The sequence below is a fragment of the Scyliorhinus torazame genome, chromosome 13 (genome assembly GCF_047496885.1).
Source record: "Scyliorhinus torazame isolate Kashiwa2021f chromosome 13, sScyTor2.1, whole genome shotgun sequence".
NCBI classification, from domain to species: Eukaryota; Metazoa; Chordata; class Chondrichthyes; order Carcharhiniformes; family Scyliorhinidae; genus Scyliorhinus; species Scyliorhinus torazame.
Window position 1 is genome coordinate 143,202,173 of NC_092719.1, and position 13,315 is coordinate 143,215,487.

The following is a 13,315-nucleotide window of genomic DNA, read 5'->3' on the forward strand; positions in this document are numbered from 1 at the left end:
GCCCTCCAGCCCCTTAATAATTTCTTCTATCTCGATCGGTGCCCGCAGCCCCTCCACCAGCCCCTCCTCCACCCTCGGGAACATCAACTGGTCCAGAAATTGCCTCATCCCTTCCGCACCCGCCGGGGGTTCCGACTCATATATAGTTTGTTGTAGAATTCTTTAAAAACTTCATTCACCCCCTCCGGGTCTGAGACCAAGTTGCCCTCTTTATTCTTTACTCCCACAATGTCCCTGGCCACCTCTCTCTTCCTAAGTTGGTGTGCCAGCATCCTGCTCGCCTTCTCCCCATATTCATACACCACACCCCTAGCCTTCCTCAACTGTTCTACCGCTTTCCCCGTGGTCAACAATAATAACTCCACCTGAAGCTTGCGCCGCTCCCTCAGGAGTCCCGCGTCCGGGGCCTCCGCATATTTCCTATCCACCCGGAGTAACTCCTCCACCAATCTCTCCCTCTCCACCCCTTTCCCTCTTTTCTCTATGGGACCGGATCGATATAAGTTCCCCTCTAATAACTGCCTTCAGGGCTTCCCAGACCGTCGCTGCCGAAACCTCTCCCGTGTCGTTTGTTTCCAAATAGCTCTGGATACTCTTATTCACCCGCCCGCAAACCACCTCGTCCGCTAACAACCCCACGTCGAGTCCCCACAGCGGACGCTGCCCTCTCTCCTCCCCAAGCCGCAAATATACCCAGTGCAGGGCATGATCCGAGACTGTAATCGCCGAGTATTCCGTCCCCGTCACCTTTGGGATCAACGCCCTGCCTAGAACAAAAAAACAATTCGGGAATAAACTTTGTGGACGTGGGAGGAGGAAAACTCCTTTACCCTCGGCCATGTAAACCTCCAGGGGTTTACGCCCCCCATCTGTTCCATGAAGCCCTTTAGCTCCTTTGCCGCCGCCAGCCTCTTCCCTGTCCTGGATTTTCAGCGATCCAATTCAGGTTCAATGACCGTAGTAAAATCCCCTCCCATGACCAAGTAGTGTGACTCCAGATCTGGGATTTTGCCGAACACACGCCTCATAAAATCCACATCGTCCCAGTTTGGGGCGCAGACATTCACGAGCACCACTCGGACCCTCTCCAACTTCCCACTCACCACGATATACCTACCCCCTTTATCAGCCACTATTCTCCCAGCCTCAAATGCCACTCGCTTGCTGATCAGAATTCCTACCCCCCTCGTCTTCTAGTCCAGCCCTGAGTGGAACACCTGACCCACCCAACCCTTCCTTAATCTCATCTGGTCTGTGACCTTCAGATGTGTCTCCTGGAGCATTGCCACGTCTGCCTTTAGTCCCGTTAAATGCATGAGCACACGTGCTCTCTTCACTGGCCCATTCAGACCTCTCACGTTTCAAGTAATCAGCCTGGACAGGGGGTAGCACACCCCCCCACCCCCCCCCGCCGACTAGCCATCCCCCTTTCTTGGCAAGCCCCGAGCCCGTGCCCCCCCGCTTCCCCGGGCACCCCTTCAAGCAGCATCCACCCCCGACCCTCCCTTTATTCCCTGAAGACAATTTCTCCCTTGCCCGTAGAGCAGCCACCAGCCACCCCCCCCCCCCCCCTCCCCCAACACCAAAAACCTAATCTCCCAAATCAAACACCAACTCAACACTAAGTCACCCCCCACCACGCTCCTGAGAGTCAGCTGATCCATGCTGACCCCGATAGCCTCCGCCCCTGGTGCCGGTCAGACTATCGCCCTATTGTTCGGGCCCCTCTCCCCACATAGAAAAAAACTATTTACAAGATCATATTCCCCAGTAAGTAAACATCAGCTCGCCAAAAGCCATTAGCATAACCATAAAGCCGAACACACACACACACACACACACACACACTTAAAACAGAACCCAGTCCCCCGAAGCGTAGTGCTGGCTTCAGGCCCCCCCCCCCCCATATCAACCATCTTCTAAACAAAGCGCCCCACAATCTTATTTAAAACAGAACACAAGTACAGACCGCCGCCTCCTCCCATCTTCGAAGCATTAAGTATCTCTTCTCGAGTCCAACTTCTCTTTAATAAATGTCCAAACATCATCTGACGACTCAAAATAATAGTGTCGGTCCACGTGCGTTACCCACAGTCTCGCTGGGTATAACACCCCAAACTTCACCCCCTTCTTAAAGAGGGTCACCTTTGCCCGGTTGAACCACGCACGTCTCTTGGCCAGCTCCGCACGCAGGTCCTGATAGATGCGCACCTTATTATTCTCCCACTTGCTGTTCCGTTCCTTCTTGGCCCATCGCAGGACGCGCTCCTGGTCTGAAAATCGGTGGAAACGGACCACCATGCCCTTGGCGGGTCATTCGCTTTGGTTTCCTTGCGAGGGCTCTGTGGGCTCCATCCAGCTCCAGGGGTTGACGGAAAGCCCCACTCCCATCAACGACTCCAGCATACTCGCCACATACGCTCCCGCATCTGATCCTTCAATACCTTCAGGAAGGCCAACGATCCTTAAATTCTGCCTCCTGGTTCTGTTCTCCAGCTCCTCCAGCTTCTCCTGCATCTGCATGTGGCGGTCCTCCAGCACCTCCACCTTATGCTCCAGCACAGTTATCTCGTCCTCTTGGTTGGAGAGTTTTAATTCGATCTACTGGATGGCTTTCCCCTGGACTGCCTTAGTCACGACCATTTGGTCGATCGATGCTTTCACTGGGTCAAGCGTATCCCTATTTAGCTCGGCGAAGCAACTCTTGAAAAACTCCATCTGTTGTTCCTTTGGCCAGTGAGCCGCCGCTCCCTGGTCCTTGCCATCTGCCATGCTTCGCCGCTCTGCCAGCTCCCCTCGCTTCCCTCTATCCAGACTAATTAGTTTCACACGGCCACTTCTGGTCCAGCTATCCATACACCGGGGGGGAAATCCTCCTTACTGATGCTAACTCCACCGATTTATTTCATAAAGTCCACAAAAATCCGGGAAAAAAAGATCTGAAAGTCCGATTCAGGCGGGAGCTATCGAATGTGCGACCTACTCCTCCATGGCCGCCACCGGAAGTCATAAGCATGTTTTTAACGAAAGGTATCATGAAACGCCACTGGTTGTTTTCAGCCTAGACCACCTACCATTTCAGCAAAGGGAATTTAAAAAAGTCAATCCCTTAGAAACAATTGACAACATCACAAAAATATTAAGACAACAGCTCACCTGTCTGTATAACTAGTGTGGCTTCCTGATAACATGATACCATTCACTCGATTCAAACTATTTGAGCCAAAAGTTATACTTCCTAAAAAAAACACAGAAATTTTAAATCTTTGAAATATTAAACAATTCTTGAGGTAAAAAGCATGCACCATAAAGTATTGAAGTTTGCTTTTTACTTACTCTGTAGAGGGATACACACAGCTGACAACCATAACATTCTGTAAATTTACAAAAAGAGTACATGAGACCAGAAGAAAATAAATATTTGCATCTAAAATCATTAACTGTGAAACATTTCAACAAGGTCTCAGAGATAATGAGCTCCTGTCTTTCCCAGCTATTATAATTGAGATCAATGGCACTCATGATGGAAGATTTCTCTCCAAGTTATCCCCCAAATACCCAGCTTTGTTCTGATACCCCTCACAATTAGCTAAAAAGGAGTGAGGAGGAGGCAATGGGCCACAATCACATTCATTGACGAGGTAGGGAGTATCATAGAAAACAATGGAAGAAAATCTTTTAAACTGTCATTTGACAACAGGATAGATACAGCTAGCAATCAACCACTCCAATTGGATTGGAGGAGAACAACCAATTGATGGAAAGGGGAGTGTTCATATAAGGCATTTGATAAAGTTCTGCAGAAAAGATTGTACAAGTGAAAATGCATGACGTTGGAGATGATTCTGTAACATGGGTCAATACTTATTTGGGAGGTACAGTGTATAGCTGAAGGAAACATAGAAAATAATGTTCCCCAGCAATCTTTACTGGGACACTGGAGATGATTCTGTAACATGGGTCAATAATTATTTGGGAGGTACCGTGTATAGTTGAAGGGAACATAGAAAATAGTGTTCCCCAGCAATCTTTACTGGGACCTCATTTTTTCACCATAGATATATGTTCATGACTTTGATGAAGTACAACTTAAACATGCAAGTTTGCAAATAAATATGAGGCAAGTTAGAAGGGACTGAATGGTTCACTGCTGATTCTATGTTTTGAGAATTTCAAAACCATCACTGCCAGCACAAAACAACCTTGTTTAGCCTTTTTTTTTAAATAAAAAGCTAAAAAAAAAATGCTGGTTCTGGGTAGCTTCTTCTGGGGGCAAAAGGCCATATTTCTTTGAAAGGAAACCAGTGGAGTATTTACTTTCTAATCTTATTATTTCAGATTTGGCGATAAACCCTCAGTTTCTACACTCAGCAGAGCTGGAATCCAAGTGCAAGCATTTGTACTTGCTGCATACCTGGTAACATAAAAGATAACCTCTGAGTGATGACAATGCTAACTGAACCAACAAGACAATCAAATTAAAATAAAGAGATAAACCCCTGAAGAATAAACATAGTTGTCTGAAGATGGTTGGGGTAAGAACAACATGGAAGAAACAGAACTCTTATTTGAAGCCTCATGGATGTTACTTCACTTATTACCATCCTGAATCTTTTGATAACCTGACAAGAACTTCAACTGGTAAAACCCAGGTTTAGTGATCAAAAGGATAGATAGTAGACCAATGACTGTAGATTTTTGGTTACCTTTTCAACTCCCCTGAGAAATTTGTCTGTCCCAGTGTAATTCTTCTTAGGATCTGTAAGCAGCTCACATAAACGCTGGATAGTGAAGGGAATACTGCAGACACAAACAAGTTATGTATTAACCAGAACATACAACAAAAAGAGATGGGAGTAAAAGACATGTTCAGGAGTTGCAGCAGGGATTTTCAAAACAGAGTAACATTTTAAAATTGTGTGGAAACATGATTGAATTATTTAATATTTCACAAAAATATAAACGGGATTAGTGGAGCTATTCAGTGATTAATCACATATTAACGATCAATTTCAGCTCGTCTCACAGGTAGCACAATCACTTCAGAGTTAAATAGTTATGGATTCAGAATCTCGTTTATAAGATATAAAAGGGGCCGCTACTTCGATCAGCTGGAGGGAGGGGGACGGCACTGAGGGAAACAAGGGAGGGGGCCGGCACTGAAGGAGGGAGGGGGACGGCACTGAGGGAAAGGAGGGAGGGGGACGGCACTGAGGGAAAGGAGGGCAGCACTGAGGGAAAGGAGGGAGGGGGACGGCACTGAGGGAAAGGAGGGAGGGGGACGGCACTGAGGGAAAGGAGGGAGGGGGATGGCACTGAGGGAAAGGAGGGAGGGGGATGGCACTGAGGGAAAGGAGGGAGGGGGGCGGCACTGAGGGAAAGGAGGGAGGGGGGCGGCACTGAGGGAAAGGAGGGAGGGGGGCGGCACTGAGGGAAAGGAGGGAGGGGGATGGCACTGAGGGAAAGGAGGGAGGGGGATGGCACTGAGGGAAAGGAGGGAGGGGGACGGCACTGAGGGAAAGGACGGAGGGGGACGGCACTGAGGGAAAGGACGGAGGGGGACGGCACTGAGGGACAGGAGGGAGGGGGACGGCACTGAGGGAAAGGAGGGAGGGGGGCGGCACTGAGGGAAAGGAGGGAGGGGGGGCGGCACTGAGGGAAAGGAGGGAGGGGGATGGCACTGAGGGAAAGGAGGGAGGGGGACGGCACTGAGGGAAAGGACGGAGGGGGACGGCCCTGAGGGAAAGGAGGGAGGGGGACGGCACTGAGGGAAAGGAGGGAGGGGGACGGCACTGAGGGAAAGGAGGGAGGGGGACGGCACTGAGGGAAAGGAGGGAGGGGAGCGGCACTGAGGGAAAGGAGGGAGGGGGGTGGCACTGAGGGAAAGGAGGGAGGGGACACAGAGAAAGGAGGGAGGGGACACTGAGAGAAAGGAGGGAGGGGGCACTGAGGGGAAGGAGGGAGGAGGCACTGAGGGAAAGCTGAGGGAGAAGCACGGCTTGGGAAAGGTAAGGGAGGGAGGGAAAGAATCTAATTTATACAATATTTCTGTAAAATTCAATAATTTATTTTAGTTTGCATTTTATTCCAGCTAGGGATTCACCGGGCTACACTCGCAGTTCAGTATTTCAACTTGTACATTGGTTTTTTGGGGCAAGACATGTCTGAAGGGTCCCAATTCTAACTTAAGTTGTTTCACTTAAAGTCACGATTTTCAGGAATGCTACCACAGATTTGTGTGAGGACGTACGTAATTAGGATTTGTCATAAGCTCCCCCTGAATCCTGGTCAATATTTCTCTCTCAACCATCATCACATAAAATAAATTAATTCTTTCATCTTATTACTGTTTGTGAGACCTTCCTTTACTGACCACTTCACTAATATTAAAACAGCGATAACATTTTAAAAGTAACCCAGTGGCTGAGAAGGGCTCTGTAGATCTTCTTGACATGAAAGGCACAGAATAGTTACAAGATTGTTTTCTCAAGGCATTTAAACTCTTGAGAACCTACAGTTTTGAGAGAATTTTGTTGGGAAACAACCTATTGGTACATAAGATTGTCACTAAATCACAGTTTGACAAACCTCCCAAGAAAAATACACAAACAAAACTGGTTTTAAAATGGGGTTAACTTCAATTTTCCACAGATAAATTGCCCTTAGGTGTTATGTTGCCCATTAGAATATCCACACTTGCCCAAGAAATATATTTTTACACCTCAAGAAAAGTGGCAGGGACTCATCAGATCACAGAATAGAATCCCTACATGGCTGAATTAGTCAATATTTGCAACTATTTAAATGGTCCAGGGATAAAATTCCACTGATTTTGAAATCTGCAACTGAGAAAGGGGCTGATATAATTCAAATTTATTTCAAGCAGCAGAAAGAAATTCACACAAACAGGAAAAGGCAGAAGTGCTTCAATGGACTGCAAGGTTTCCACTAAATTAGGAAGAGAAAAGTCCCTGCTTTAATATGCCGGCTTTCACAACCGGAGGACATCCTGAAGCACTTAACGACCAAGTATAGTCAGTGTTGTAACATAGCATATGTAGCAGTCAATTTGTGATTTGTAGATCCAGCAAACAGCAGTAATTTTAGTTTAGAAATTATCTTGATTGAGGGATAATGCTGTCCAGGACAACTTTTGTTCTTCTTCAAAATAGTGCTACGACGGTTCAAATGTCCACTAGAGGAGGCTGACAGGGCCTTAATTGGACACCTCACCTCTCTCAGTACTGCACTGGGGTCAGGCCTAGACTTTTCTCCACTAGAATCTCTGCAGTGGGACTTGAACCCACAACCGACTGACTCAGAACCCAGTGCTACCAACTAAATTTGAAAGAATAACGGTTATAAAAATAACCCATTTTGGAAAACAGTCAAAACACTAAATGCTATTTTAGAAAGTGTTTAACAGATGTATGAAAGTTATCAAAATATTGCTTTGAAAATAGGAGTAATTTGAAGTGCAACCATTTCTGAAACATTTGTACATTTAATTCGAGACGAGCGCTGGAAAGGTTATTACAGTATTCATCTATTTTGGCGAAGAGTAAATCACTGTGGAACACTGATTCTATTAAAGTGCCTCAGTCTATATTTATAGAAAGTTTTGTTTTTTGTCATTGGAACATATCTGTAGAGCACAAAGCATCCTGACTGGCTCAAATTCCACCTTCGCTAAAAAGGATCACTAAAATAAATCAAAATGTTCAAATCAAAAAAATAAAGTAGGTAATTGGCATCCATGACCATTTGCCATTTTTCCCTCTTTTCATCATTACCTTTCCCTCAAGGGCATAATTAGTTTTATGTCAAATGACTACTGGATTTCCAACAGTACAAGTAAATATGCTTCAATTCTTCATTGGCTGTCAGCCAATGGTCATGAAAAGTGCTGCAAAAATGCAAGCCCCTTTCTTTTCACATAATTCATGGGTAATATGGATCAAGCCGTTTTGTATGCAGTTTCCAGTTTGCACACTTGCAAAAGAAATTTAGCCTGACATAGTGAACATTTGCTGAAATCTGATCAAACGTTACAAGGAGATCAACAGAGATAAACAGGATCAAATTCTCAACTACAGAATATATCTCTTGATACTACTGAAGGGCACAAGTCAACAAAAATCATATAATAATCAAGAATATTTGAGACTCCATTAAATGCACTTTTAAACAGCAATGCAATATCTCTCCAGAGAAATACATTATTAAGAACAAATGTGTCAAGCAAAAGCACACTGATCAGCTGGTCGCACAGCAGAACAGCTCCCAGCTTAGATCTTAAAACTAAGTAAATTCAGTTACCCAGACAGGGAAAAAACATTACAGAGGCTACGCGATTCACATGTCCAATGGTTCAACAAAGACAAGTTGCAGTTCTGTCCATTTCTTCTAATTTGCTCCCTTTCTCAAATTTGCTACAAGTATTCCCATTTCTGCTCATATGTTACACGTAAAAAGTAAGCAATTTGCTTGTATCTGTTCGTAGCCACAAGCAAGCGTACAAATGTACTTTGTCGGGGGAAAGGAATGACATTTCTAATATAACCAAAATTGACAATCTTATAGAGAAATACTCCTATTAACACATTTAGATTTCCATACAACTTAAATGATTTACTGAAGCCACCTGAATATTTGGCCAGGTTTCAGTTATGAACAATTTAAACTTGATTTTCACCCAAGTGTAACTTTTAGATGCACAAATTTAACATGGCTGGTTAAGCAATTAAACATAATTTAATCTTTAAATTATGTCCAATCCAATGCGTATCTCAAAACTGAAGCAGGAACTAACAATGGGTGACAACAAATTATAGTTGCAGAAATGCACATTTTACCACCCTATAATTTTGAGCTAAGATTTAATCTCAGAAAGGAAAGCTATTTACAATAATTAAATCCCAGTGCCAATTTACATTTTCCCTGCCAGTTCCTGCACCTGCTTATTAATCTAGGGATGTAAAAAAAAGTTAGACTGTAATAAGTGCCATAATGACAAATAACACCAATTAATATATTTTAAAAATTAGTTACATTGTGGTCAATTTTTAAAGGGATTCAATTTCTCAACACCCTCACTAGCCTCTCCAATCTACACTGTGACATTGATAGAGCAATGCTGACATGATGTGCGAGTAACTTAGTTGATAAAACAGCTGAACCCATTTGCTAATAACTGAAAATATTGCAAGCTCTGCAAACACAAGACAAATATTAACCATTTGTTCAGACTTTTGAGAATTGGAAAGTGGCCATTGTTTTCAGAAACAGAAAACAAACTGTGACTGTACCTGTGCAAAGGAAAGCATTTGGAAGGCATCATTGAACCATCCAAAAGATGATAGTTTATGCAAGTATTCCAAGACAAATGATTATATGGTTTCAATTCATATTGATTAGGCCAAACGTGAAGTACATTAAATAAAAATGTATAAGTGTTGTTTCATAAGTTCGGATTTTCCAATTTAACACTGTACAGCAATTAACTGCCACCTGCTCAGGTTAGAAAGCTGATTGAAGCTTTAGATCAGTATTATTCATTCAGTCAAATGGACACGTTTGAGGAAACCAATGTGTACTATCATGCTGAAAGTAAAGCACTACTTCAATCCGTCTATCTAAACGGTTATGAAAAGACAGTGCATTAGAGTAAGTATGTCAGCCACAGCAATGGTGGTTGTAATACCAAAACTAAAGACGCCAGCCAGCTCTTATGCACAATTTGCCCCAATAGGGCTGAATGGCAGGATACAGTATAGCATTAGAGGTGTCATGCCACACAAATGTGGTGCTGGTCATTGACATTAACAACTAAGAGACAAATTTGTCAATCCAACACTGTTTTCACGAGCAAATGACTAGTTAACGGCAATGATGAACACAACCAACCATTTAGAGATGCCTTGCATAAAGTAGCACTGCTGGGACAAATCCCAAGTTTAAATTATCTTTGAAAATTGAAAAAACTTGGAGCAAGGTTATTTTGTTTCCAGGTCAAAGAGGAGGTTATGCACATGAATAACTTACATGTGGCTCAATATATACAATGAAACAGACACAGTCCACTTCACCAGCCTAAGTTCCAGAAAGTCCGGGAGATTTTAAATTAGTATTGAGGCGAATTTCAAACAGAAATTCAAAGATTATGTTGATTACAAGAAATGCAAGTTGTCCTAATAGTCAAACTTTGAAAATGAATCCAGTGAAACTAAAGCTTAAAATTCAAATATCAGAAATTAGGTATCAAAATACCTATTTCAGTAATTGTGATCAATGAAGTTCATAGAATCATAGAATTTACAGTGCTGGAGGCCATTCGGCCCATCAAGTCTGCACCGGCCCTTGGAAAGAGAACCCTACTCAAGCCCACGCCTCCACCCTATCCCCGTAGCCCAGTAACCCCACTTAATTTAACATGGCCAAGCCACCTAACCCGCACATCTTTGGACAGTGGGAGGAAAGAAACCCACGCAGACACGGGAAGAACGTGCAGACTCCACACATACAGTGACCCAAGCTGGGAATCGAACCTGGGACCCTGGAGCTGTGAAGCAACTGTGCTAACCACTGTGCTACTATGCTGCCTTTGATTAATTACATGGGCAGGGCAGAGGGGCAATTTTATTTCTCATGCTTTCATTGAATGCATGTGCCAAATCCAGTTTTTACTTGCAATGCTACCACTGGAAGGACTTCAATGTGATTCTGGCACTATAACAGTGGTCCCAAACTTCTTTAATGTCGTGGCACACTTTTAATCTATGAATTATTGAGGCAGACCTATTTTCTCCAACTGAACTGCCCTCTCGTAAAAGCCTTTCATCTCTGAAACTGACTGAAAACATGTAATTTAATACAATTTTTACGAATTTCTGAAGTTTACAATGAAAGCTTGCATGTCAAATACAACATTGGGGCCCTTTTCTCCTCTCCTTAACTTCATTGGTTCCTGTTCCTTACCTCGGTCTCCTTCCCCGACTGGGAACATTGTGGGTTTTTTTTTTTAAATGTCTCCCTTTTTTCAACCTCTCCCCGTCTCCCTCGCTTCTGCGCCCGTTTTGTTTTGTATTTTTTGCGCAGATGTTCGTGGTCTTTGCCTTCGACTCCATAGTCGGCATCTCCAGCCCCGAGGCTGGGATCTCCGGTGTACTAGTCGTCCAGGAAAAAGCTGCACATGCGCGGTTCGCAATGTTTTATGTTGGTGATCCGAGCCGTGCACGCGCCGGCCGGAAAGGGACACGCATGCGCAGCTCTGATTTGTTTTTAAACCCCGGCCAGGCCCATGAGAAATTCCGAAGCGCGCATGTGCGACCCATTCCAAGTTGACGCATGCGTGGGAGCCAGAGGTTCATCGGGATTTGGAGATGCCGAGCACGGATCTGAAAACGAAGATTAGATCCAGTTTATTTACATTAATTTTGCAGCACACTTGACGGCACAGTGGCTGGGAAACTCTGCGGTATACACACCTTCACGAACAGCAAATAATTTGGATCCATACATTCACCCCAGAAACCAACCCCTGCTGGGAAAAAGTAACGTCCTGAATCTTGCAGTGGGAATGAGGATAAAAGGATCTCGCCACCATTACTCCTCTGAAACCAACAGCAACTTTGGGAATCTGCATACGTGCAGTCGAACACAAATTTAGAAATTGCTACCGATGATTCTTTGTTTCTCCAAAAGATGGCCTGATGGCATTCCCCCTCCCACCGACTATAATCAAGGGCTTCAATGGGAAATCTTTAAACTGATCAGAACGTCCACTCAAAACATTCAGCATAACTGAAAACCACAGAGAAAGTTACACTGATGAAAAAAATATCACTGGGTTTTTATTATATTCTGCAGGAAAAAGATAGGGCACATTAGCCTTGGCTGCTCAGAGTGACAAAGGGAATAAAAGTTGTCAAAAGCTTGTTTTTAACCTGGTGTTGTAAGACTTCTTACTGTTCTTTTACACAGCAGCAAGATTTTGTTAATAACCAGAAAGATGGCAAGTACAAGAGGGAATTGAAAACGTTAACAGGGTAGATAGAGATGGCAGGAAAGATTAGCAGGCAAACATTTTTCACACCCAAAAACGTTTTATAAGCAGATGATATATCAAGGGAAAAAATCTGGGCGATTTACAATTTAAAGGAAGACAGAGGACATGGCTAAAGTATTAAATAAGTACTTTGCATCTATCTTCACAAAAGAACATGAGGGATAGGAGTAGGCCAGTCAGTCCATCAAGTCTTTTCTGCCATGGGGCGACACGATAGCACAATGGTTAGCAATGTTGTTTCACAGCTCCAGGGTCCCAGGTTTGATTCCCGGCTTGGGTCACTGTCTATGCGGAGTCTGCACGTTCTCCCCATGTCTGCGTGGGTTTCTTCCGGGTCTCCGGTTTCCTCCCACAGTCCAAAGATGTGCAGGTTAGGTGATTACATGTCCCCAAAAAATGTTAGGTAGGGTTACTGGGATGGTGTGGGCTTAGGTAGGGTGCCCTTTCCAAGGGCCGGTACAGAATCGATGGGCCGAATGGCCTCCTTATGCACTGTAAATTCTATCCTAATTTACTATGATGTTCAAAAAGATCCCAACTGATCTTGGGTTTCAACTTAGTTTTCCTGCCCATTCCCCAAAATCTCTCGATTCCCCGAGACCCTAAAAGTCTCTCTATGCCAGCCTTAAATATATTCAACGATTGAGCATCTTAAATTCTCTGGGGTAGAGAATTCCAAAGGTTCACAACCAGTTTTAGGTGAAAATAAATTCTTCTCATCTTAGTCCTAATGACTGTGCCTGCCCACATGTTTTAGATTCCCGACCAATGGAAACAATCTATCAGCATCCATCCCATCAAATCAGTTCAAAATTTTGTAGGTTTCAAGGAGATCGCCTCTTATTCTTCCAGTCTCCAGAGAACATAACCCAACATAACCACCTCTCGGCACAGAACAATCCCCTCACCACAGGGACAAAAACTGGGAACATGTGCTGTGCCACTTCCAATGCAAGTAAATTCTTTCTTAAACATAGAGACCAAAACTGCACAGACACGGTCTCACCAAAACCCTGTATAGCTGCAGTAAGACTTCATTCTTGTACTCCAGTACCCTTGCAATGAAGACCAACATGTTATTTCCATCCTAATTGCTTGCTGCACCTGCCTGCCAACTGTGTGTTCCTGGTACAAGCAGACCCAGGTTTCTTTGAACATCAACATGTATAAGTTTCTCACTTTTTTTTTTTTTAAATTCTGCTTTTTCATTCTTATGACAGATGTGAATAACTTTACATTCCCCATATT

The 13,315-nt window shown here is 44.0% G+C and overlaps 1 protein-coding gene across 1 annotated transcript in view; it reads right to left on the reverse strand.

The window, feature by feature from the left end:
- Window positions 1-13,315, reverse strand: part of ppp4r2a (protein phosphatase 4, regulatory subunit 2a) — a 92,424-nt gene that overhangs the window by 16,533 nt on the left and 62,576 nt on the right. Inside the window, exons 4-6 of the mRNA XM_072472231.1 lie at window positions 4,707-4,800; window positions 3,337-3,374; window positions 3,157-3,234 (exon numbers count right to left, since the gene is read on the reverse strand). Of these exons, the coding sequence (XP_072328332.1) occupies window positions 3,157-3,234; window positions 3,337-3,374; window positions 4,707-4,800 (210 nt within the window). The remainder of the gene's footprint in view (window positions 1-3,156; window positions 3,235-3,336; window positions 3,375-4,706; window positions 4,801-13,315) is intronic.